We start from the raw sequence: 27,725 nt of genomic DNA, 5'->3' as shown, positions 1-27,725 counted from the left end.
TACAACAGTTATCTTTTTTAATGTTTTCATCTGCTTCGAAAAGTCCAGTTTACAATACAGTAAAAATCCGCGAGCGTGAGTAAGAACCCCATTTTTTCAGGTAAGCCTAAACAGGTCATTACATAAATGGTAGTTAACACAAATTTGGGCCATTAGGTTCTTAATAGGTTCTTATTTTCTGAAGAAATATTTGCACTGTTGCTAAAAGGGTCTAAGAGAACCTTTTGTCATGCATATTCGGCCTAATTCTTGTATAAAATTTGCATACCACATAAGTGTTTATGTAAAAATGAAGCAGAAATCATTCAGAATATGACATTGGCTGCGGTCACATCTACGACGTAACTAAAGTTTAACTATAGTTAGTCTCAAGTTACGTGACGTCATACCTAACTATAGTTAGTGCTTTCGGTCGTCTTTGCGGTCACACCAATGCAGTTAACTATAGTTAGTTCTGATAAGGTTGTGAATAATTTGGTATTTAAATTAGTTCATGACAGCCCTTGTTGTTTATTTGTGTCCAGTTGTTCCTCTATTTTTTCAATTTTTGCACGGCATTTCGGCGTTGAAGAGAATAAAATGAAGTAAGGATGCTAGAAACCGAAGAATTGGAGCTTAATTTTTGCTAACATTGATGATATGTAATTTCTTGGCATGTTGTTTTTCTTGTTTTCCTTCCCTTGACGCTTTGTTTTAAAAAATTTATGTTCATCTCGCACGTGCGAAAAGAATTGTCGCATTCTGATTGGCTTTTCGTTTGCAAACTTAAGACTAACCCATGAACCTTGCTTGGGTATAACTATAGTTAGTGTGTATTGTTTTGGATCAGCGAGGCGTAAATTTTCTAACTATAGTTAGGGCGAACAGAGAAGCGGTCACATTACGTACCGAAATAGCTAACTATAGTTAACGCCGTCCTAACTATAGTTAGCAGTCTAGATGTGACCGCAGCCATTATATACATATACATTAATTAATGCCTTGTATAACATATTTCCTAAAAGTTAACATTTTTAATCAATTCTATAAAATAAGAACCTGTTTCCAAGTTTTAGGCTTAATAGGTTCTTATAAAAAGGGGGTCTAATTTGCAAATTTTAGCCTAACAAAGGCATCAAAATTTAAAAATTGCCCCGAGCGCTCAGTCGAAGTTTGAGTATCCTTAATTATTATGTACAGTATGCAGAAGTTAGTGGAGTTTTTATTGTTTTTTGCTTTGACTGTGCGTTTGCTTAGAGTTATGATAAGGTTTGAAACCAATCACAATTTTTCGTTTGCGTACGTATTTTTTCCCCCTTATACACAGGTTAAATGAATACACGGCTTTGATTTTCAGGCTGTTAGAGCTCATGAACCAATCTTGATTTGCACTAGAGGACCAATAGAATTATAAGCTTACGAGAGCTGCTACGCTACTGTTTGATTTGGCATACTCCAATTTTCCCGCCCCAGCCACCAGTTACAAAAATCCATGATTATGATTGGCTTTTCAGTTGTGACCGTTGAGAAAAATCCACTTCTTTGTTATTATAAGTCCAAGCTTTAGTTAAACCACTTGCTGTATTTCAAAACTTGTGGAACGCACGAACTTCATTTTCTGGTCGACTTCTTCATAGAGATCTTGGAATGTTTCCTTGAAGGCTTTTTCGACCAAAGCTCGCTTCGTCTTGAATGTTGGGGTCAGAAATCCATTTTCAACAGAAAATAACTCCTTGTGTAAGCGTATTGCTTTTACCTAGAAGGGGAAAAATCAAGAAATTCAACATCAGCTGTTTACGAAACCAATGTTTCCTACACCATAGCCACTTAAATCTCTCAGCCGAATGAACTGTTAGGAAGTGATTATTCAACAATAATCACTGAGCCTGAGGTGAATAATTGTTTTAGTATAATTTTTAGAGGTGATCATCAAGAACTTAAAAAAATAACGATAGCAAACAAGAAAACAGCAAACACAAGTGTTCGCTTGCATACGGTGTAAACCAGTTAAAATCATCGATTGCAATCAGAATTTTTTTTTAGTTAAAGCAATAAAACGGAACAAAACAAACACAATGAGAAAGACAGATGTCCGGTACCTTTGTATGATTGTGGATGACTTCTAAGCGAATGTGCGAATCCTCTAAAAATGAGTAGCTCCGGTGAGAAGAGAGCTATTATAATGTTTGGTCAATCGATCTAACTGAGTTTCTCCTCGATCGCCAAAACCGCCGTGTTTACGATCATTTCTAATGCCTTGAGAACCGTCTCTTGAAAATATTTTCGTTCCAAAAGCCTTGGTAGTTAATTTGAAAAATTTCCAATGTTCAAAATATCCAGGACTTGGACTGGTTTCTTTCAAATCAAAGAAATTTTCATTCAGCAAAAGCGGCCATGTTTACTTCGGCTGGATGTCAAAGGTGACGTGGCTTAGTAACCAAGCCTTCAAAGCTATAATCACCTCGCGCGGGGTGCTTATAGCCTCATAAGCCGAGCTTCTCGACCAATCAAAATGCTTCAATTCTTATAATCACCTCTGAAATTATACTAAGAGTTAATATTGACTTGGTGGGATAGCCGGACTGGGAAAATATTTTTTTCGAGGCCAGAACTATATGTTGTCGTTCAGTTTTACTGTTAATTAGTCTTACTCTTAGTACGTATGGCGACGCCACGTCACGTTCAGCGGGAGCCTTATGATTATGGTGGTATGAAAAATCAGCTTATTTGTCGGCTCACCTGCTCAAATGAGTTCAGTTTTCCTTCATTGCCTTTCCCAATCATGTCGTCAAAAATTGCTTTTCTGACTTCCTGTAAAAAGTCAAAATTTAAAGAAGAATTGAACCTTAAGCATTGGAATGTCAACAAAATAATCTTGCTTCAACGTTCTACTGTTCGGAGTATCAAGATATAGACCACATAAATTGACATTTTAGTCGTTAAACACACAAGAATTGATATAAAAAATAGTAATAGAGGGATTGTCGATTGAGCGTCTTAAAACCAAAACCAAAGTTATAACTCTTGCAAATCACAAAGGACACAGACCATCCATGAAAACAGGCTTTTTGGGCTGCATACAACTTAAAACATTTTTTGCCCGGCTCCCAGAGCAACTTTTCTGAAACAACTGAGCTACCTGAGGTAAAAAGAAAAACTTAAAAACTGCAGCTTTATTTTGGTTGACAATAAACAGAAACAGATCAGCAGTTATCATATCGCCCATCCGCGTTTTTGGCAGTTTTGGGAGCAGCTTTGACTCGCTTTACTGGCACGTTCTATTAAGGTGAAGCGCTGGAAAACGCTAGCGAGTAAATCTCGATTTGTTTTGGTTTTACTCCTTGACCGAGAATTGAAAGTGGCGGAAGGTTTAAAAACCAAAAACTAAGCGTAGTATTAATGAAAATGAATTTTTCAACAATAACACGAGCATGGGACAAAGAAAAATTCTGAGTCCCCGACGGGAATCGAACCCATGGCCTCCCAGATACCGGTTGGGCGCAATAAGAGAGCAAATAATGTGTATCTTTTTATATAGAATTCCTACCTCATCTTCGCAGAGCTCTACAAAGTCACCAGGAATCTTCTTAGATCGTGCCCAGGGTTCCAACACTTCCTGATCTGGAATGACGATTCCCACAACAAAGGACTGGGTCGGACAAAAGAGCATAGAGTAAGTGTAAAATATGTCATGAAACGAAGAAACTAAAAAGAGAATTTTTTGGAGGTAGGTACTGCTTCATGTACTCACCCTTAAGCTGTCTCCATATACAAACGCTTGAGCTATAAAGCGACTTCGAAGGTAGATGTTCTCGATCTTTTCTGGTGCCACGTATTCACCCTAAGGACGATAAACACCCTAAGAATTAGGTAAGGGACGGACTATTTGTTTTTTGACGAAGGATAAAAGGGAGAAAGGGGGGTTGAAGGGGAGGAACCAAAAATATCGAATAAGCCAAAAATAATTTCATTACCTGAGCAAGTTTAAAAATATGCTTGACTCTGTCGACGATCTTCAAAGTTCCATTCTAGAATGAGACAAAGAAATTATTAGCTCATATGATCTGCCGAAGTCGACTTTTTCACGAAGAGGTTGTGAACACTTATTCTAATGTAACACTTATCATTAACTTAAGGGAGGGCTGATCATGAGTTGAACTTTAGACACAAATACAACAACAACAACAAAAATAGGTCACCAAGGGTGACATGAGTCTAATGCGGTATGGCATAGTGATACAGATTGCGCGGTTTTCGTAAGCCGGTTAAAATTGGTTAGAGGTTTGTGTTCGGGAGTTTAATTTAAAATGCTTATAGCAAGCTAGGGGCATCGTGGATGATTATGGATGAAAACGAAACAGTCATAAATGTTATATGCTTCACAAAATTTAAAGTATGAACAGGAGTTGATGTTACTTCTTCCGTATTGTCCGTAAAAGCAGAAACGATTAAACATTTGGACAAGATTGCGTGACGATTTACAAAAAGCATGTTCATTACAACAAGGGTTGAAGAACTTCACATCGTTTTCTTTCAGATTTTTCACCATTTTGATGATGACTCTTGAAACAGATTTTGCAATAAAAGCACTTGAAATAGTGACTGTTACTCCATTGTACTGTAAGCACTTAGTGACAGATTTTCCTAAAAACGGGTGTAAATGCTCACGTCAATATAATGATGACCTTTTGAACGCTGGAAACTAGGCAATTATTATCGAGCTACCATACACAGGAGCGAAGACTGTTTATCATGATGTATAAATTTCGCGAATCATCACTTCCATATCAATGTAACCATTTTATGATTTTTCTAGCTGTAAGAAGAAGAACTTAAGATCTAGTGAGAGTCGTAAAAGCATGAAATTCGATTTCAGTGTATGGCAAAGGCCGGGACAGTGTAATACTGCAAAGCGGCCAAACAAACGCATTTTGATTTAGTCGCGTAACTTGATTTACATTTATCCATGTACATCTTTTATTTTTGAAGGTTTTTGTTTGCACTGTAAAGAAAAAATTGGTCAAAATTCGAATGACTTAAATACAAAAACCGAGGTAAAGTTTTCTATTTTTTAAAACAAAATAAATATTTGGTCGCATTGTGTAAATAAACGCGAGTCGCCGTCGAAATATTTTTTCTCAAAGACGTCTTGCTTTTTAAGCAAGACGAAAACACAAGTGCTTAACTGAACTGAAAACGAAGATTTATTTTCACAAAAAGCTTACAAATGTCTTAACTGGAAAATTATTTCGTCCTGTTCAAGTGTTGAATAATCGTGACTTGAGAAAGAACTTTTAATTATGCGTGGAACACGTGTCGCTGATTGGCTGTTTTTAATTGAAACTAATCGTGCGTGTCCGTACGGAGTCCGTTCTTGCAGCTGATCATTGTTTTCTACATTACAGCGAACGATTATCGATCCCGAACCATTCCCTTGGGATTGCTAACAGCTTTTTTCATATAACAAAGAGTCTAATGCGCATGCGCAAAGCGCACGCAAGCATTAGACTCAAAAACAATATTTAATGTACGATGGTTTTTAATAAAAGGCGAGGAATGAATGGTTGTACGTAACGTTTAGGGAGGGAGGCAGGGAGGTGTTCGTATTAAAGGGTGTTCGAGAAAAACAGAGTTGTTCGGCATTCAGAATATCGAGGTTTCCGAAAAAGGGGGTTCGACTGTATCTGTCTTTTAGCTTGATTCTCCGTTATATGCTACTGGGAGAATCGTAAAAAATACCAAAAAATTGCTGCAGATTTATGACCCATAATGAGACTTCTCATGGTGCTTACTGAAAGCCAACCTAAATTCAAGGCCATTTTCAGAGAAATTAGTCAAATTATACCTCCTTTAAGACAACAGTCGAAAGATAACAAACGCTAAAGAAAATTAAGAGACTAAAATGAAATACGCGTTAAATATATTTTCATAACCACGAAAAAACTTTAGAATTTCGTTGTTCCTTTCAACAACCACAACCAAGTGCGTCATCTAGCTTGTTTACTGGAAAATAACTAATGTCATTGGCCACCGTGGAGACTAGGAACCAGCATTCGACACTAAGGTTTCTGAGGTAGTTTGGTACCAGCGTTATCTATGCTGATTGGTTAATGGTTTTCAGAAATACAACAAATCCTATATTTCTGAAGTGTCGAATGTAAATTTACCGGAAGCCATTCTCCTATATCTCCGGTGTGGAGCCAGCCATCCTTGTCAATAGTCTCAGCGGTTTTCTCAGGAGCCTTTAAGTACCCTAAGAAGACGTTTGGTCCCTTTAAACATACCTAGGAGGAATTAAGACAAAGGTGAAAACCTTAAAAGAGTATTAAAAGTAAGATTTTTTTCAGCATTGGTGTTTGCAAGATTTTTTTTAACCAACACAACCTTCTACAAGATAATTTTTGCACCATCCGTGCTTACCCAGGTGGGGTGGGGATTGCTTAAAATTATTTCCCCGTGCTTACTTCAGTGCACGATTTTCCCCCTACTTTTCTAGTGCAAGAATTTTTTTTCGTAATTGCCCAACAGCAGCCCCCCCCCCCCCCATCAAAAATTAAATGGTCCGTCCCTTATACAACTCTATTAGTTTGAAAAGTGATACTTGAATATTAATTACGTTCGGTTGAGCACTTACCTCTCCTCTCCCGTCCTTTGAGTAACACTCCTTTTCTGGGACATCGACTACCTTGACCAGATTACAGGAAAGCGGAGGGCCAACGTGACCTGCAAATATAATGCTTGTTAATGGCGGTAATGTAAATAGAAGGTAGCTCTTTCGTGTAGAACTGTTTTCTATCAATATTTAATCTTAGTAGGAGTGAGGGCGAGTGCCATACTTAAAGAATGTCACCCAAAGTCATTCTGGTAAAGACCGAGAAGCAAGGTCCTTACAAGAAAGACCGAGAGCGACATACTCTCATTGTAAGTCTTTGTAATCCCAAGTTAGTTTATAAGAATAAGAAGTTTATTACATGGCTCTTTGCCCAGTTGGTGCCCGACTTTTGCCAGCCCCCAGGCCGTAGCACGGCTAATAATACCCGTGGGCATTACGGGAAAATCAGAAAAAGAAAGTATTGCTGCAGTACAATACAATAACGGTGAGATAAGGAGGAAGTAACGTGAATCGCAGTTACAAGCTAAGTAAGACAAGACTTAATATCGATAAACTTTAGCTCATTGAGCATTTAAACATGGCAAACTCTGCGAACTGATTGGTCAAAATGATATCACAAAAATGATATCATTTTTATCCACACATGTGTGATACCATTTTTATCGATTTGCTACCACTCGCTAAAACACTGCAGTTTATATAATAAAATGGAATAGCTATATAGAGTTAAGTATCCAGTTTTTTTGGTTGAGTGCTTGTCTTTATAGGGTATATTTCCTTTTGTTTAGCAGAGCGAAATATATTAAACATTTAGCTAGAAAGCAGCAGTTTTGGTAAATCGAAGAAGTTTAGATGAACCCTACTTAGCACTGAAAGCAACAGTACCTTCATGAAGTAATTTTCAGCTCACCTGGCAGTTTTGACAGTGAAGGGTTCAAAAGCGTTTTACTGGGGCCTCACCTGTTGTCGTATCATATATCCAGGTAAAAGTTCCGCACGCGGCATTCTCAGTTTGTCCGTAGCCCTCTACAACCTGCAAAATAAAAAGAGACTTAATGAGTTCAACTGAATTTTCTCACCAAATAAAAGAAACGTTGACCATGTGAAAAGTGTAAACCATGAAGGATATGACCCACTGGTATTCTGGGTAGACAGTCTTGCATTGGTAAGCTTAGTAATATTCTTTTTATTGATAATCAACCTATTGTTTTTTCTTTGCGAGCATTAAGAGCATGATTTATGCAGCCTGTCTTATTATCATGGTTTATTTTGTCACAGACAAGGACTATAATTCCGATATCCCAGTGAACATTTGGGTCGCATCGTTCATAGGTTATGTTTTTTATGGGTCAACGATTCTTCGATTCTCAGGTGTTTGTAAACTTGAGCATCCATTTACAGCAAGGCGCTCAAATGTGTGACCACTTTTAATTTATTCACATTCTTTCGTGCAGATTTAATCCAATCAGAAGTCAACTGCAAGCTATCCACGGCTTTTGATTGGATTAAATCTGCACGAAAGAATGTGAATAAATTAAAAGTGGTCACACATTTGGGCGCCTTGCTGTAAGAGACTCGCATGTACAAGTTTCAATGGGTATAAATCGTCCCCGGTCTTCCTTATAATAGCCTCCCACGCACTCGTGGGGAGGAGTGAAACGTGATCGCCCCTAAGAACGACTGCGTAGGAGGCTACCTTATAAGGGCGTTGCTTCGCTTGGTCTCTACCGGAGAGACCCTGGAATGATACTATCCCAGTATGGTACCCGAGATCACCTCTACTATTAACGTTATCAGTATGTATATCTAATATCTATTCGCTTTCGCTGAGAAAACTTTGGATAATAGTGTTTAGTATTGCTGTACATTTTTGTTCGTCATTTGTATTTTGTTTCGCCCTACGTGCTCCGAACAAATACGTAAGACTCGTAGAATTACCAGCGATACCACACACTCAAATATCAAAATAAGATATATTAATGCCATGCCCGACAACATGGTCGACAAAACTCGTCTTACGGTCTTTTTTTATAAAATGAAACAAGTAAGACCAACCGATTACAGCCGGCGCTACGTGCCTCACGGGCTATCTAACACCTCAATTGTAGCGCGCGTGCTCCAATTTGATTGGCTGTCAACTTACATAACAAGAGCCCAGGACACATCGCAGGAACGTCATCACTTTATTAGAGAGAGGAGCAGCACCAGTGGTTATCACCCGAACATTTCCACCAAGCACCATCTGTAAAATATCGCACAGTTAAAATCAATTTCGTCCCTGGAGCCTCCTTTACTTTTGGTCAGCACCAAGGACGCGACTATGGCCGCATGCACAGAGCATGCACAAATTGCTGATTTTCGAATGTCAGCCAATTATAATTGAGCAAAGTCCGTTACAGTAATTGCGGCCTTTCTTATTGGAACTGGCCAGAATCCCATGTTCTTGGTACTTATTAAAAGAAAAGCGGGCTCTGGGGACGGGAATGGCATTTAGCTATTTTTTAGGGACGAATTTTACAGGAAAATAGAGTATCACCTACCGAACATCAAACAATTACCTCTTACACAAGCCACCAAAAAAATAATGAATTCGGCAAATTATTATGTTAATATATTAAACTGACGAAGTTCATTTTGACGTGCATAGCTTTTATACGTAATAATCTTTTTTTAAGTCAAACTGATGTAACATAATTGCTTTATCACTGTAAATAATAAAGATGGTAAATTTTATCACTTGCTTTATCACTGTTACATGAATACGATTATTATCAATCTTGCTTTAGATAAGTGTTATGCTTTTGCAATACTATATGTATTTATGGCCATGCAAATAAAACTTCTTGCTGTTATTATTGACTTGTTATCTTGTACGTAGTTCGATAAAAATTAAAGAAAAAACATGTCGTGGTAGTTAAAACTGACCTTTATTTTCTTGAATACGGTGCGATCCCATAATGTGTCTCCTCTGATGATTCCCCTTGAAAATTTAATGCAATCATAATACATTAGGATGCAAAAAGCAAAATTATGATAAAATGAAAGTGATATTTAGACTTATAGAAGTCATATAACACGGTAATGATATTCACGTCACCTGTTTTGAGCATTTGTCAAGTTAAGAACTAATATCTTAACTACAATTCTCGTCAAAAGTCTGGGAACATTTCACCTTGGTCTTTTTCTTTCCCTTCCTCCCCCCTACAATGTCGAGTTTTCAGACCAACCTTGTGATATTTCTTCAAACAATGTTGGGGAACAAAGTGGGGGGGGGCTAGGGTGGGGGGGGGGAGTAAAGGTCTTTGAGCCGGTTGAAGAGTCCGGTTTTCATCGGGCTCACAAAACGCTGGAATGTGAGCCCAGTTGAAGGGGGCTGGGATTCGGAAACATTTCTCAGTAGTTTGTTAGATGTCCCAAAGACTCTTGATGAGCATTGTACAAGGACCTAGTCTCGAGAAAGAAGAGACGTCAACTTTGAGCTTAGCTTGACGGCTACTTTGAAAGTTGTTGTCGTCTGTACTTGTTTGAATTAGTGATTGGTGGTTTGTTGCACCAATCAATAATTCGTTCTTGCATGTTATGTTAATCAATAAATGAATACTAGAGGAAAAAATTATACTTAGAGAAAAAAATCAAAAGTTGCTTGGCACAAACCTCTGCAGATCTTTTTCTTTAGAAGACAATGCTTTATGAAAGAGCCAGCTCTTAAATTTACTTTGCGAAACTTGGGCCATGACCTGAAATTCAAATGAAATTGCATACAAGTAAAATTTCTTTTTAATAAATAGGAACTCAAGAGTATAAGCGTAGTTTTTGTTACTGAAATTGCTAGTATTAGTTATGTAAAGGCATCAACTAAGTAAACAGTCGTTTAACAAAGATATATGCGTGTATTCTCTCTGATTGGTTGGTTTTGAAAATTCGCGCGCAAGTCACAACCAATCAGAGACACTGCATGGATCTGTGTATAACTACGTCATCAGTCGAATTTCAAATGTTCTAGAGCAGGAAAGAATTGGCTATGGCACTTAAAGAGAAAACTCTCTTTACTGCGGCTACGAAGACTCAGAGAGTGCGGACGAAATGCTGCTGTTATTCGTCGACAACAACAGTCCTTCACAAGACTATTCCTACCCGGACGGTAGCACTATACGGAAATTAATTGTAAACAATGCGATAACTTAAGGTCTCAATTCCATTTGTTGCTAAGTTGCCTTGGAAATCCTGTTTATAGGGAGTGGTTAGACTGGTTAGCAAAGTTGCGTGTTAAGAAACAGAACAAAAAAAGAACCCTAAAAGAGACCAATCTGGGCATGTCTTAAACTTTTTTGATCCGAAAGATACCAAAATGCTAAAAATAGAATATATATTTGTATATTTCTTCGTGTGCAACGGTAAACGGGACCTAAACGGTTAAAACTGTTGACGTTTTGCCGGGAACACCTAAATGAGACCAGAAATCCGAACTTTACACCCCTTAGCGAGACCACGCAGCATCCCCGGCCCTTTCATATGGGAGTCCCCCCGGGGCACACTTTAGCTAAAGACGTGCGAGGAATGTTCTTCTGGCAATAAAAAAAAATGTTTACCTTGTCGTACACTCTAGTAAGCAGTCGAGGAACTGACGGGAAAATTGTTGGTCTGTAAAGTAAAATGATCAATCATCACAACCGTTATCGATATCCTACGTTACGTCGTAACTCGTTAAACAATTAGAGACAATAGTTTGGAATCAAGTCAGAAGCATACTTCAGCTCTTGAATGTCTTCCAGGAGAAGTTTCACGTCACCTCGGAAGAAACCAATACGCATTCCATTGAGGAAGCAAAGTGCCTGCAATTTAAAAGGAAAGCAGCTGCTTCATGGTATGTATCAATTTCATTAAAGCAAAAAAACCTCATGTCTTTGGAGCAGCAATTTTCACTTGAGCGTCGAAAGTAATTAATTCACGTTTGTTTTGGTTTTCAGTTCATACGTTTGTACAACTACGCTAAGTGATTTGTTTAAAACACACGCGCACGCCACTTTCCCAACCAATCAGAAAGAAAATCAAAACCAATTAACGTTTTCCCGCGCTTCGTGCCGGCTAAGTGTATTTGCTTTGGGTTTTGATTGGTTCACTGGATTGTCTGTGCCCTTTGTGATTGACAAGAGTGATAACTGTGGTTTTGGTTTTATGACACTCAATTTAAAACTGTTCTATACTATGTTTGTTTGTTGTTTTTCATTTCATTTCATTTTATCTTAACATTGTCAGCAAAATATACATGTTAATTTTATATAATTAGACGACGAACAAACCAAGACAATAGGTGTCTCTTCTACATACCTGAGCCAATCGCTCATACATGTGAGCGAGCGGAAGATAGGAAATCATACAGTCTTCTGGAGTCATCTGGATTCCGGATGCCTGTAACAGAAATTAAATATGAGTACAGAGTAAATTTTACTACAAAGATTGACGGGTTTTTGAAAAAATAAGTACAAGCAACTTAAATACGGAACCGCTGCCTCTTAAGGGTTTAGAAGTCTTTTTCTGTCTCTATTTTCAGGAGCTGGCTCTTTTGGGAAACGTGTATCATATATGGAATAATCTACAATCTATCTTTATAATGACTTCGTGAAAGGAGACAATCTTTTTTTTATATATAAAGATGAAAAGGATAAAACTTGTCGATTGAAAAGAGATACAAATTGTCTTTAATTTAGAATGAGAGACATTAGAAACAAACTTCACATCAGTTTTGTACGGCTTGCTATATCTGATATTTCCATTGTTTGTTAACATCATCAAGTCGAGTATATATATGTTATTTGCCGGCTGGGAGGTCCGTATAGTGAAAAACTGTGACCTAGGTCTTGAAAATGCTGCCCGAGGCCGCAGGCCAAGGGCAGAATTTTAAGGCCGAGGTCACAGTTTTTCACTATACGGACCGACCCTAAGCCGGTAAATAACTTATTTATTTTTTTTCCTTCTTTAATGTGTTTGATTAAAAAACACCTAAAAAACCTACAAAGACTTTCTTGCCAAATGTGTTTGTATTTATATACGCGCGCATCCAATGTTGAGTCGATCGCCATAAGCTACGGCAAGAGTAAATAATGATCTGTTTGCTATAAGAGCTTACTGTCAAACAAAATAAATTCACTAAAATGAACAGTACTCAAGAAAAATTTCATCTGAAAAAAAAAAAGAAAAAAAAGCATCTGAAATAATAGAAAAGCACAATGTAGAACAGAGCAATCAGCGAGTTGCGAAACACTTTTAACTCCATTTCGGCTTGTGAGTTCTTTAGTTAACTAAACTTACTTTTCGGACTGGAAAGCACTTAGCTATTTACATTTGTATTTAACGAGTCAAAAACCTCTGTGTTGATTCCCACAGTATTCTGTTTTGATAAAAAGTTTGCGAAAGTGAAACTGAATGAAGCTGAAATGTGTAGTTTGGTCGCCTGCACAGTGACGGCACAATATTGCGAGAATTAATTTGACTGTTTTTTAATAAAGCATCTCATTTTCTTGAATGGCGATAAGCAGTATTCGGTTTTGGAGAAAAGTAGCAGAGAAGCAAGGTGTTTGAAAGGATAAATCGAGTCTGTAAACCGGCGACTTGCAGTTAACCGCAATGGCGTGAAAATCAGTGCGAATGCACAAACAACGATCGGCAAACCACGGCCATAAAACTATAACTTCATTTTGTCACTAAAGAGAATAAATACTCGCCTTTTGGAGAACTTCAAGGCCTTTAATTCCACTGCTAATTTTCCCTTTCAAATTTACAACGGTTGGTGAGCAACTACATCGATTTAAATCATTTTGGAGAGCAAAACTGTCATGGGTTCGTTCGTCTCGCCGCGAAATGAAACTCACGAAAGCGTTACCGTGGCCCGTGGGCAGAGATAGGAGAATCTTGCCCGCGCTAATAACCAATCAGATTGCAGGATTCGTTACCGTGCCCTCTTGGAAAAAAAATAAATATTTTTATTTTGAGATCGCTACTTTCGCCAGGTATTACCGAACAAGGGTGAAATTTTATCGCTACGAGTTTCGGAAGGCCGCTATAAACACACAATATCCTTCGGTATTATGCCATTTTGTTATTAACATGTGTAATAACAATGAAAGCACATTATTTAGTGGCATGTTCGAGAAGGCATTTATAAAAAACATGAAATACTGATAAATAGATATTGTATGTACTGAAATACAAACCTCGTAATGTACTTGAATAGCAGAGGCGGATGAATTGATGTTTCCATGTGTTAACATGGCACCTTTAGGCGTTCCTGTGATTTGAAGAACACAGAGACATAAGGAAGTTGGTGATTTCGTAGTGATCAGGAATTAAATGGTATCTTTTAGGAGTGAAAAAAAAAAGGTTGAGTCACGCCCAGCTGATTGGCGGTCTTATTAGGGGTTTAGTGCTGGTATTTCGACGAACATCCTAGTCGCTTTCATACGAGAGACTTTCCGGGAAAAGTTACTTTATTTGTTGTATTTAATTGTAACTAAAAAAAAATTATGATCAACGGCCAAGGATCAGAAAAGTCATTACCAGATTATTATAGCAAAGAGAAGATTCCTTCGCAGCATGATTTTTTTAATTGGTCAGTTGTACATTGCCCCAAGGAGGTAGACTTAAAACAGAACAGGGAGTAAATAAATGGCGTATTTACCCGTTGTTCCACTTGTGTAGCAAATAGTCATGATGTCGTCTGGTCTCCCGGGCTGCAAATTAAATGACTTTTACTTAGTTTTCTTAAAAAATGTTTCATGTAACTTACAACACAAAAACTTTTGTAAAATTAATTAATAAACCTGCAGGCTCAACATTGCAACTGACTGAGAAATTTTATGCTGACGCTCACCATTCTCGGAAGAGGATTGTTGGTGCCCATTTGCTGAAAGAATAATTTATAAAATGGTACATTAGAACGGTGTTAGCTAAAATCGCAAATCTTCATCAATCGGCATGCAGTTTTTTCTAAGTCACTGTCCAGTCACAGATGCCCAGGGTCGGATCAGCTTAGGAAAAATTTGTTAATTTGACAGCCAAATTCTCCAAAGGGCAATTGCAGAACATGTGTGAAAAAAATACGGAGAAAATCGATGTTGATCTTGTTGATGAATATTTCTTAAAAGCTCCATAAAGCGCCCTTTGCTTTTCAGCCTCCCATTTCATCTCTTTAAGGAGGCTCGATGTAGTATTTTTAGCCCTAGGGTGGTCGTTTTCAAAATGAAAGTTATCTAGGAAGCCAATGTCCGATTTTTGGCAAAAAACACCATAATGATCAAATATGACTTAAGTTTAAGTTTTTACTGGTCACTTAGTCACAAAGGTTACCATAACAACGATTGTCATTTTCTTTTGTTTTCAAACAAGCTTGATTTTCTCGAGATCTAGATTGACAATTGGTGTTTATTTTTGGATATGTTAAATATTAGTAGATTAACTAACTGTTGACAGAATTTTAGAAAAATCTGTAAGAGCGTTTTCAAGTAAATCAAGAATGAAATTTTCAGAAATATTCCATTTTAATGTGAAATGGGTGCTTTTAAATTGTTTCGTAGTATTTAAACGCAGTTATTCAATATGAAATATAAATACTTGCACCATCAAAAACCATTGACTAAAAGCGAGAGAGTTTTTGCTTAATATATCGACTGCCAATTGTAGGAAACTACAAGAAGTTACAAAAAACTTCATTCTTGATTAACTCTAAAACGCTCTTACAGATTTTTCTGAAATTTTGTCTACAGGTAGTCAATCCACTGTACTTTAACATATCAAAAAATAAACACCAATTGTCAATCTAGATTTTGAGAAAATCAAGCTTGTTTGAAAACAAAAGAAAATGACAATCGTTGCTATGGTAACCTTTGTGACTAAGTGACCAGTAAAAAATTAAACTTAGTCATATTTGATCATTATGGTGAATTTTGGCAAAAATCGAACATTGGCTTCCTAGATAGTTTTCATTTTTAAAACGACCACCCCAGGGCTAAAACACTACATCGAGCCTCCTTAATTAGTCCCTCCCCCGTCTAGAAGTTCAATTTTAAGCCCCCTTCCCCTTAATAGAAAATCATGACATGCTGTTTGCAAATATCTTAAAGACAATTAGTATGCATAGATTGATAATTGTCGGCTCAGGCGCGTAGGGCCAGCTGTGGTACCGCAGTTTGAAACGTGGTTAGAGAGATTCACCCTGAATTGGCTTTTCGTTGAACAGTATATATACGTTACAGAACGACCCCCCGCGCGCTCTCTTACGTACCCTACGTTCGTCCTAATAACCATACAAGAACTCTCTAACAGGTCTGTCACTGTGCCCCTGACGAGAATGGCAGACTTCCTGAGTGCAGACTTGTGCATTTTTTTTACTGTTTCGTTATCAATCTGTCACTATTGACTGTACTTTCTATTGCCTTTCAGTTATCATATCATATCATATCATATCATATCATATCATATCATATCATATCATATCATATCATATCATATCATATCATATCATATCATATCATATCATATATCATATATCATATCATATCATATCATATCATATCATATCATATCATATCATATCATATCATATCATATCATATCTTACCGTACCCAAATTCGCAAGTAGCCAATCAGAAGCGCGATCTACTGTCCTGATATCCTACGATATCAAGTCACTGACCTGATATGCCACCATATCACGGTCACTTTGAATTAAAGTAGTGTTTCCGTACGATGAATTGAAAAGAGGTTTTACCAATAAAACAGAAACATCATATCATATCATATCATATCATATCATATCATATCATATCATATCATATCATATCATATCCCCCCGTTTAAAGTGTTTTACGGGAGTTCACCTGCACTTCTAGGATGTTCAGCAGAGTAACCCCAAGGGATTCGGCTTCTTTCTTCTCTTCTTCTTTAACAGGTTCATCAATCTTAATGATTCTTTTCAGTTTTTCACATTGTTTCGCATTGTCGAAAAGAAATCGGAGCTTTTTCCCATTGCATAAAATTGTCTCGATGTCCGCTGCAATCATAATTATACAATATATAATTAAAGTAATATTTAATAATATGCAATTCTATCTTGATTCGACTCCGGAATCCGTACTTGAATGACGTCAGCCTTCAAGTTGGACTTGTGGAAGACAGGCTTAGAATATTTATAGGCTTCACAGATGTATGGGGAAAGTAATAATGTCATGATTTTCATTTTTGGCAGCCGGGTTTAGGTGCCTAAAGCCCTCTGACTGCTTTCCTGTGACTGGAGATGGGAAGGCTTTCTACTGCGCAAGACTTTTTGGATTCGGTTAAATAAGTGATTTACTGTACGCTGTTTGATCACATTTGGTCACGATCGCACAAGGGGAATCTAGGACGAGCAATTAACCGAGAATGAATAAACCGAGTGTTTACAAGCCCTTGCAGGGTCGTCAGCTCTCTAATTTTCATGTGAGTCGTCGAATGTTTTTGTTCGTGCATTGGATAATTTTTGTCAACATCCGCGCATGCACTCTCATTCTCGTTTGGTTCCCCTCGAATGGTACTCGACAAGAGTTCAACTCAACTGTATTATAAATCTTACCATGGTTTATGATATAAACACATCCTTCTGCTCCGTGTGTATCGTAAATTGGTACAGAAATCATGGAATACATCTGACATGCAAGGTCGGCTAGATCCCACTGAAAATGAGAACGAACATAAGTTTTCCTACTGTTGGCTACTATTTTTTGGAAGAATTCGCTGAAGTTCAGTTAATTTAAGGGGCAATACGAGAAATAAACAACCCGTTTATACCCCGTGTAGGAGAGTGGAGGTAGGGAAGGGGTAATCTTGCAGAGCGGTAACACACGGGCTGTTCTCTAAATTAGCTAATTTTCCTGGCGTTTTATCATCATCATCATCATCATCATCGTCATCATCATCATCATCATCATCATCATCATCATCACCACAATGTCATCATCGTCATCGTTATCGTCATAGGAGGTTACGAGACAATCTAGTAACCCAGCAAGTGTACGACGCAATAACTTAATGAAAATCTCTGCTTACCTCGGTACAATTAGGGCCGTAGATTCCAACGAAGGTATTTTGCGAAGGTTGACAACCGAGGTGCACTAAGCCCGAGCCAAGATTAGTGGCACGCTCGTGTACCTACAATAAAAGCGAACGAGCAATTGAAAAATCGAACAAAACATGAAGCAACATCGTAAAATGTAACATTACAGTCAACTCTCTCAGACGGACACCTTCGGGACCGGCCGCAACTGTCCATCTTAGAGAGGTGTCCGTCTTGTAGAGAGTCGAGGTAACGTGACACCAGTAATTCTGAGATAATAAAGCTAAACCTTTGGACAATGCAACAAACCTTTACTTTACAACAAGACTAAAATAATAAAAGGCCGTATTTGCTTGTCAAAGCAAAACTTGAGAGCTACAAACTGTAATACTGTAAGTAGAAAACGACCTCTTTAGTGTCCATACACGTAAGCAGAGAAGTCATCCGTTAGAACGTCATTGTTTCTGGTTAGTAAGCTTGATATACACGTATCGGGCACGTATCGCTTACTAACTTTGTTTTAGGTCGATGCGACGTTTGGAAGTATTTTCAATAATAAAGCATGATAAAAAACACTTCTCAAGTGTCCGTTAATGATTTCGTTGTCCGTTGTCCGTCTTAGAGAGGTGTCCGTCTAATAGGGAGTTTGGTTACAGTAAAATGACTGAAAAACGGCAGGGACCATCAGCAGGTGTCCGTCTTATGGAGGTGTCGACCGTCTTATAGAGGTGTCCGTTAAGAGAGAGTTGACTGTATACACATTGTATATTGTACTGTTGTATATGCATTGGGCTTCGAGATAGCTAGTTTCCTGGAACGCCACTCAAATTGAGGAAACAACTATTTCAACTAAACATAATATGATTAAAATCCTCAACTGGCAGGAGGCAGACTCGTTGCTCATTTTTTTACGAGAAATAATCAAGAAGTTGAACTCGGGACCACCGAGAACAAATCCAGCTAGTGGCAGAGTAGAGGGCTTGAATCCGGGCCCACCGGATTTTAAGACCACGCTGCTTCCTTGGTTCAAAATGGCTCCAAACGAATTTTTTTAGTGACTTATGCACGCTCTTCAACGCAGACATGGTAATTGAGTGGTTTTCTACTGAGTGTCATTAAACAAAATCAAAGCGAGTACAATCCCACCGAGGTCAAAGAATTTTTTTCTTTGCCTCGCGTGATCCTCGATTTCCATTCTAGGGTAACGCGCAAAAGGAAATCCTGGGTTATTTTCCGGCACTTAAAATTACGTTAGAGTTAGCTCTCTACTTTCCTGCTTCTAGTTTCAGTGCTACGTGGCGCAACATTGCAAGAGCAATATTGCAAAGCAATTACGCGTAACAGGCGAAACTGTAACGGGCGCCAAGCGCGAAGAAATGAGCCTAAGCTAAGGAAGTCGCGATTGATTTTGGCTTTTCTTATTATTTGAGTCGGTGGCGCGGCTTTTTTAAACCAATCACCGAGCGTAGTAACGCAAACCCAAAATAATTAGGGATTAGTTGGGACACTAGATTGAAATGTCAAGTCTGCGTTCGGGCCTATGGGCCCATCAGGCCGGAGCTTATCCCAGTTTATATAGGATGAAGGGACTTGTAGTATTTCTACATTCCCCCTGGATGGAATGCTAGTCCATTGCAGGGTTACCCCCCAGCATTAAAATCGCCAGTACCCATTACACACTTGGGTAGAGAGCAATATGAGAGTAAAGTGTCTTGCCCAAGAACACAACGCAGCGGCCCGGCCCTGGCTCGAACGTGGACCGCTTGATCCAGAGTCCAGCGCGCACGTGCCTAGTTAATAAAAAAACCGCTTCACGATCTTGACTCAAAGCAGAGGTTGTTGTACAAGTATTACAAAAAAAAAAATAATATAAAAAAAACATAAAGCGGTTTTATAAATAAGCACGTGCGCGCCTGTATTACCTCTTCATACGTGATCCACTGATACTTGTTATCAGGTCCCCCTCGCGTTCCCAAGCACGGCCGATCACCTGCGAAAGACAAATTTGTGTCTTATTTCTGTTAACCATTTTATTTGCGGGCTCAAAATGCTGTTTTTTTCTTAATAAGGTAGTAACGTGACGTAATAGCGTAAACAAAAGGACGATAAGAGTTAGGAGTTCTTGCATTTTTATTTGAATGAGTGCGTAGTGTAATTATGATGTTAGAAATCGATGGATAGTGTAGCACAACAAATTTTTATAGCCGTAAACGTCATGATATTATGTAATGTTTCTACGTCATTTATCCCTGAATGTTGTTATGGTGAGTAAATAGAGGTTGACATCAGTAAAGGTCTTACCCGAGCTTCGCACGGTCCGAAGGAAACCTTCATAAGGAGTCGTGACGCCATCGTAAATGCGTGTCACTAGCACGTTTCTTAAGGCACTTCGTCGGGCTCCATGGTCTACACCTCCCTAGAAATGGGCCAACAAATAAATAAGTGACAAAGCTCAAATCAAATCTCGACGATACTAGTAGGGCGGCGCGGAAGGAGTGAGGGGAGGGGGTGAGGAGATGGGGGCCAGAAGGTTTTGTTAAAGATTTTTTTTACGTTCGCAACACCAGGAAATAATACCTTTGTTTCTTTTTGTGCTATCTTAAAAAAGTAAAGTAAAAAGTTATTTATCAACACTGATTATATGAAATAATTAATTGTCGACGAAATCGTTCACTGAGCCTCTAAGGGACGGACCATTATTTTCTTGGAGGGGGGGGATGAAAAATTTTCCTCTGCAAACTTTTTTTTTAGTTTATGCACCTCTGCAAACATTTTTTTTTTCGAAATTATTACTATTTTTTGTAATACATATCGTTTTTGCAAACAATTTATTTTGTCTTTCCAGGCCCTGCAAACAATTTTTTTCAATATTTTTCATCCCCCCCCCCCCTCCAAAAAAATAATGGTCCGTCCCTAACCATCCAGGTTTTTTTTGAATTTCATCAGTCTTTTTCCTGTTTATAATCCCAAATTGTAACACAATCAACAGTGAGAAGACGTATTAAAAAATGAAGTACGACCAAGTAACATAAACTGGATTCATTTTTGTCGGTGCTTATAGCTACAATCATTGACAAAAGTCGTTGGCCCACCCACCCCCATCCCCCCGTTTCAATGTTCGTTCGTTCGTTTCAGTTTGAGAGCAAAAGTAACCAGCAATTGAAGGCATCATTTTTTGCATGCTACGCAACATTGCAAAGGGGAGAGGGGAAATTACTTAACTTTTTCATGTTGCTAGTAAGAAAAACAGCAACTGCGCCAAGGTTTTGTCAATGATTGTTGTAGGTTAATAAACAAATAGCCGAAAGAAACAAAATTACCAGTAGATATATAGGTCATATAGAAGCACGGATGCAAGATTGAAAAAAAGATTCTTACAAAATTTAAATGAAAGCTGGTTTTTCCGAAATTTTGTTTATAGTTTAACGCAGATCGATGTAAACTGCTTTCCCTGAAAATCAAAATTACACATGCCAATTTCGGTTCTATGGCCCCTTAAGGTCGCGCAGAACCCTTGCTCATTAATAAATTCATTAGCCAAATTTCTTGACGAAGTGCTATCTTGTAAAGCTTTAATTCGCTACATTTTGAACATCGATTCCTCTAAAATTTATCGAGGATATCGATATTAAGGGATGATGGAATTACATCATGATTGTCCATTTACTGAGAGATGACCGTTTGCTGTAATCTTACAGGCTCCTAAAAGTTTAACTGCAGATATTGCGATTTTGTGTCCAAGTTTTCGGCTACAATAGCGCACCGGATTAGAAGATTATATAAACTAGTGATGAATCATAACCTCTTTTGTGTTATGACAAGAACGAAATTTTAGATTTCAAAAACTGCTAGAAGTTATCTGCTTCTAAGAGAGTAAAAATGTGAAAACTAAACTTTGAAACGTGCTATCTTCAACTTGAGAACGAAATTTCAAAATTCGCTCTTGTCATAACACAATAGAGTGCACCAAGTTCATGTTCCTCGCGAATCAACTCCTGAAATTCTATATCGGCGGAGAAAACTTGGGCACAAAATTGCAGGATTTTCCGCTTCCGAAGACCTTCCGAGTCAATGTTTACAACCGTCTTGTGCTATAGTTCGCAGCTGTGAATCTAATTATGATAATTCGCATTGTTTCAGCGCACGGTACGCAAAGCTGAGAACAATACCGTCTAATTACTCGTACAAAGAACTTTAAGAAAAACATTCTCATGAATATTTCGTTTGTTGTCGGCTTCAGTCGTCGCAGTTCGTGCATACTCTTTAAATAAATACATACATAATGATTTCAAGGGTCCTGCGCGACCTTAAAGCTGATTTCCAGTCCGTACTGCGCAGACTCGGGGTTTGTTTACGTTTTTATTTTGAATTCGTTGAAACGTTACACTTCGGTGACAGCATACATGAAGTTTTTTAGTCCGCCATTACAGTTCGCTTCGTTCAAGAACTTCCGATGAGCTGAAACGTCGGTTTGAAATAGCGTCAAGGTTCTTCTACTTGTTATTATTATTCAACACATGCGCGCGCTGCCCATATATGGTCAAAATGTTAACGATATCTGTCATCCGTACATAACAGATATCCTGCGGTATACGTAGGTTGCGAAGAATCGTCCGAAATTTTGTAAAGCGCTGCATAATTACCGTTTTTCTTTCTGCAAAATGTGTTTCGATGACAATTTGTCGAATAATAAAACAATTATCCTGCTCAATCTTGCGGAATATCGTCTGATTTTAGCCAACTCGGCCTACGGCCTCGTCGGCTAAGTATCAGGCGATATTCCGCGCGATTTCGCAGGATAATTGTTAATTATTTGTTCTGCAAGGATATCTGGCGTTAATAATGAAGAAACAGGTAAGTTTGTCACGTAATTTTTAGTTTTGCTTTGTTTGTGAGGCTCACATAAACATTGCAGCCGAGATTGCGCAGTACGGACTGTAATTCATCTTTAAGGTCGCGCGGGACCCTTGCTCATTAATAAATTCATAAGCCAAATTTCTTGACGGAGTGCTATCTTGTTAAGATTTAATTCACTACATTTTGAACATCGATTCCTCTAAAATTTAACAAGGGTATTCGGGGACGATGGAATTACCTCGTGATTGTCCTTATACTGAGAGATGACCGTTGTCTGTGATGTTACAAACCCTTAAAAGTTTAACTGCAGATAATGCGATTTTGTGTCCAAGTTTTCAGCTAGTACAGCGCACCAAATTAAATGATTATATAGCCTAGTGATAAATCATAACTCCTTTTGTGCTATGGCTAGAACGAAATTTTCGATTTCAAAAACTGCTACAAGTTAAGGGCTTTTAAGAGAGCAAAAATGTGAAATCTAAACTTTAATTTAAAACGTGCTATCTTCATTTTGAGAAGGAAATTTAAAAATTCGCTCTAGTCATAGCACAATAGAGTACATCAAGTTTACGTTCCTCGCGAATCAACTATTGAAATTCTATATCGACGGAGAAAACTTGGACACAAAATTGCAGGTTTTGAGGCTTCCGAAGACCTTCCGAATCAATGTTTACAACAACGGGTGATATATTCAAAGCTGTGAATCTAATTATGATAATTCCCTATGTTCCAGCGCACGTGGCACAAAACGGAGAACAATTGCTAGTAATTACTTGTACAAAAGAGTTTAAAAACAAACATTCTCATGAATATTTCGTTTGTTGTCGGCTTCAGTCGTCCTGCAGTTCGTGCATACTCTTTAAATAAATACATACTAATGATTGCAAGGGTCCTGCGCGACCTTAAACGCCTCTAACAATTCAATTTATGTACCCAACGGCAGTTTCATTTCAAAATCAGCGGGGTTTCAGAACAAAATTCATGTAAAATAACAAATTCTCTTGTAAAACAAACAGAAATACTTGGCCAAAAGGGCTTCAGAAATAGATCTCCCTGAATTTTTTGACCGTATGATCAACGGATGTTCTTTTAAAGATTCCCGGAAGCGTGATCACACCGAAAAATATTCAATTCTTGGCACAAACCACAAGAATTCACATGACATTATTAGAGTACCTCGCAAGTACCTCGCGTGTTTCTAGTAAACAACGTGACCAGGATATTAAAATTGTAATACTGTTGTATTTTTAAAATAATTGATTAGCGACGACGTCAAATCCTTGTTCGTAACTCTTAAAAGTGCGTGCGTAACTTGTTAATACACGGCTTGATAACGCTTCTGAGGAATAAATAAAGATACGCCATGTTTTTGTGGCAGTGGAGCGTATTAGAGAAAGCTAAATGCAAATTGTAATTTCACGTTTTTGCCTTCGCATCACTGTGTATAAAAATATGGCAAATTGCATGAATCTGTGTTAAAAAAGCTGGCCAGCAATCAAGATTACTTATCTTGCTGTGATCTTTAGATTAAACCATGGTTTAAAACGCTGCAAACTATTCAAATATCAAAATAAGAAAGCCAACATAATTACTTTAATTTGTTTATGTGGTTTGGCCAGGTGTCGACACAAACGACTCAAAAACAAACTGTTCGGAAACTTACCTCAACTTTGATCGACTGATTTTCCAAGTCCAGTGACATGGCGAGTTGCCAGACCGGTTACAAGTAAAACAAGTATAATAGAGCGTTCGCAACTGGCTTTACAATCGACGATTTTATTGTTTGGCGAAGCATAACAAAAATATTGGCTGTTGCAGAAACAATGTGCGGTATCAAAGCGTGCAAAAAATATGCGTAAAACCTTTATTATTCATGCACGGTTTCAGGATACTAAGAGAATGTTAAATATTCTACTTCGATACAGTTGCATGGGGAAAATAAAATACTGATTTGACCCTTCAAGCCTGACTCCTGAAGAATTGCAACGTTCAGAGGCAAGTCGGAACTATCGAACTAGTCTCTTTTTTTTACGTTTAACTAAGCTCAAGCCGACATAATACAGCTTAGAACCTCACGCAAATACGATCATTGGGCCGTATAAAAGAATTCATTTTCGCCACCCGTTGATAAAAAAAAAAATTAAAATAGTTTCAATGGATGACCTTTGGACGAAACAAAACTTTGCCCTTATGAGAGTAGAGAGTAGAATTAAATTAACTCCGATAATTGAGGAAAGCATATATATTTCTTAAATTTAAAACAAAAAAATTGTGTTCTCTGTCTTGTAGATGCACGCGAGGAATGACGAAAGCATGGATATTCAAAAGTGACAGGAAAAAACATGAGTGCTTTATTCTCAAGGTGCTTTCGTCATTTTTGTGCCACTTCCTGAGTTAATAAGTGCCTATGAAAAACACGGTTAAATACATTTTGAACCTTTTTTTAGGATAAACGTTCATTTTATCGTAAAATGCGCTTTTACAGTTAACTTATACGCGTAATAAAAAAAATTTGGAGGCAGATTTACGTACATAAAGCACTGGCTCTACTCTATATTTTCTACTCTTTGTTTCCGTACGGCAAAACTCTCTAAAATCGAATGCGTCACTACCAGTGCTAATATAAAGTGGCAAAAACGTGCACTTTATAATTGAAAAAAAGCCCAACTATTTAAATCGTGTCGAAAGGTTGTCCATTTTTATATCAGCCTGAGCTAGCTAGGTATCAGTATTGTAGGGATTTCAGCTAGATATCTGAGATATAGATTTGTAAAATTTTTACTTAATTCTCCTTGGAGAAAACAATCGAAGAGACCGCAAGCTGGAACAATTGTTTTTCGCGATTTGCATGCAACAATGGGAAAAAAAAGAAACCGGCGCATGTCTTTTAAAAATCAAAATGTAAATGACGTTATTACAGAGATCACACATGATCACAGTTAATTGTAACTTATAGGTAAAGTGATTTAAATTGTTGACAAATTAACGCCAGCCTTTTTAAGAATTGCTCTTTGGAAGAATCTTCGATGATAATCGACAAAACAACATTAATACCCAGGCTGCCTATTTCAATTATGCCTTCTTATCTGCTATACTATAACCAGGGAAGGGAGACAGGGTGTTGTACTCCCCGTCCCCGCCCCTTGCTTAGGGGTTCCCGCCACACGGCGCTTCTCTATTGCGCTCCTGATCAGTGAGAGCGGTGGAAATTGAACCAAAATATTAAACAATGTTGCAAAGTTTTCCCTATTTTCGTATAATTGGTTTGTTAAGATATTCCGTCTCGTGAGTGAGTTCAAACATCTTCGAAACTTTCCTTGGAAGTCTTCGGGCAAGTTCGAAAAACGATCGGAAACGTTCGTATGGCCTTCTAACAACAATCGGAGAATCTTCGGAAATCTTCGATCTAGAAAATGCTCAGAAAACTAAATTTTCTAGAAGAGAACTTTTGCTATTGGGGTTGCCTGAAAAGAGCCGTGGGAGCACAGTATTTGGCTTTATAAGAAGTGGAGTCTGGGAAAATGGGATTTAAGTTACTGGGACTGGGATTTCAGTCACTGGGGCATCGGAATCACAAACAAATAAGTAATAGAACTGGGACTGGGATTTCAAAATTTGGAAAAAACAATAGGCTGAGAAATGGGATTTGGACAAAATTTAGGCTGGGAATAAATGGGATTTTATACCTCCGCATCAGGACCCTCAAAGGTACATGTATGCGGAGGCTTGTCTGTATGATCTATCTGTTCCTGAAAGCTCATCGTGTTCCTTGGAACAGATCATGTCTATGAATTTGTTCATCGCTACATCCTTGTGACTGACTGGTTGACTGGTTTAACAGTTGCGATCGTTGAGTTTAGATCAGTGATTGTTTCCAGTCATACAAAAATCCACTGCCTTGTTGTTAAAAGTCAAAGCTTAATTAGTTAAACCACTTGCTGTATTTCAAAACTTGTGGAACGCACGAACTTCATTTTCTGGTCTACTTCTTCATAGAGATCTTGGAATGTTTCCTTGAAGGCTTTTTCGACCAAAGCTCGCTTAGTCTTGAATGTTGGGGTCAGAAAGCCGTTTTCAACAGAAAATAACTCCTTGTGTAAGCGTATTGCTTTCACCTGCAAGGGAAAAAAATCAAGGAATTCATCATTAGCTGTTTACAGAACTAATTTTTCCTACACTAGAGCCACATACAATCAACTTTAATAAAAGAGGGTGACGGCAAACAGTAAAAACTGATACGAAAAACTAAAAAAAAAACAACAACCGAGATCCTGGTCCATGCTTTTGTGTCTTCCAACTCGACCACTGTAACTCTCTTTTGTATAATGTATCGAAATGTGCTTTAAAAAAGCTCCAGTCTGTTCAGAACGCCGCCGCCCGACTTATCACCTGTTCTCGAAAGTACGACCACATCACTCCAATACTGAAAGAACTACACTGGCTTCCTGTTTCAGAACGCATTAAATTCAAGATTCTGTTACTTACCTTTAAGGCTCTTCATCAACAATCTCCTGTCTACATTCAAGATTTGTTAACTTACTAACAACCGCCTTGAACCCTCCGATCTACACACTTATTACTTCTTAACCACACTAATTTCCATCTGAAGTTGTATGGTTATCGAGCTTTTGCTGTTTCCGCTCCTGAACTCTGGAACAGTCTCCCTCTTTTTTTCCGCTCATGTGACAATTTATGTTCTTTTAAATCTAAACTCAAAACTTATCTTTTTAAAAAAACTAATTATTCTTAGCGATTTTTACTTATTATTACTTTTAATGCACATTTTTAATTTTTAAGATTTATACAGTTCATTTTAGCGAATTTTTATCGATTTTATTATATTGTAATTTTAGTAATCTTAATTTTTTTTAACATAATTGTAAAACGCCTAGAGCAGGCCTGGATAAATATTTATTTATTATCATATTTATTATTATTAAACTAGCAGCTCTCGAATTAAAAATTATAACATTTGAAAATTTATAATATACAATCCTGTCAATAAGTATTTTATCAACACCTTTATCGAGCTTAAATTTCTTTGAATGTTTTTAAAATTTCTTGACGAATGTTTTGATTTGCACGCACGAAAGTGTGTCGACACGAAAGGCTTTTCCGAGGACCTGCTCACGTCATGTCACGCCACATCACGTCACGTCACGCTAGTAGTACTGCTTCAGCTGGGGCCGTATG

At 37.9% G+C, this 27,725-nt stretch overlaps 2 protein-coding genes across 3 annotated transcripts in view; both read right to left on the bottom strand.

The window, feature by feature from the left end:
- On the bottom strand, window positions 1-24,685 carry LOC144665230 (long-chain-fatty-acid--CoA ligase 5-like). Its single transcript, XM_078526435.1, has 23 exons — window positions 24,196-24,685; window positions 19,977-20,091; window positions 19,598-19,665; window positions 17,669-17,770; window positions 17,196-17,295; window positions 16,465-16,637; window positions 14,460-14,492; window positions 14,268-14,319; window positions 13,804-13,877; window positions 11,921-12,001; window positions 11,342-11,424; window positions 11,182-11,233; window positions 10,247-10,329; window positions 9,518-9,572; window positions 8,736-8,834; window positions 7,553-7,625; window positions 6,614-6,702; window positions 6,147-6,263; window positions 3,954-4,007; window positions 3,731-3,820; window positions 3,527-3,628; window positions 2,719-2,790; window positions 1-1,735 (listed from the first exon to the last, which is right to left on the bottom strand). The coding sequence occupies exons 1-23, from the start codon at window positions 24,232-24,234 to the stop codon at window positions 1,547-1,549; spliced, it is 1,995 nt and encodes a 664-aa protein (XP_078382561.1). The 5' UTR covers window positions 24,235-24,685; the 3' UTR covers window positions 1-1,546.
- LOC144665231 (long-chain-fatty-acid--CoA ligase 5-like) overlaps window positions 24,383-27,725 on the bottom strand; it is a 29,522-nt gene continuing 26,179 nt past the window's right edge. The window contains exon 23 of one of the 2 annotated variants that reach the window (XM_078526436.1): window positions 24,383-26,647. In XM_078526436.1, the coding sequence (XP_078382562.1) occupies window positions 26,459-26,647 (189 nt within the window). In that variant the 3' untranslated portion in view covers window positions 24,383-26,458. The remainder of the gene's footprint in view (window positions 26,648-27,725) is intronic. The other variant, XM_078526437.1, reaches the window with a different exon arrangement.

This window comes from Oculina patagonica, chromosome 9, assembly GCF_052425735.1.
Source record: "Oculina patagonica isolate OP01 chromosome 9, crgOcupat, whole genome shotgun sequence".
Lineage (NCBI taxonomy): Eukaryota > Metazoa > Cnidaria > Anthozoa > Scleractinia > Oculinidae > Oculina > Oculina patagonica.
Note: the sequence above shows the minus strand (reverse complement) of the source record. Positions and strands in the feature narration are given on the sequence as shown.

Coding starts and splice junctions, on each gene's coding strand:
- LOC144665230 (XM_078526435.1), bottom strand. CDS start 24,234: ATGTCACTGGACTTGGAAAATCAGTCGATCAAAGTTGAG. Junction 14,320..14,459: donor ACAATCCTCTTCCGAGAATG/GTGAGCGTCAGC, acceptor TTTAATTTGCAG/CCCGGGAGACCAGACGACAT. Junction 12,002..13,803: donor CTATTCAAGTACATTACGAG/GTTTGTATTTCA, acceptor TTTCTGTTACAG/GCATCCGGAATCCAGATGAC.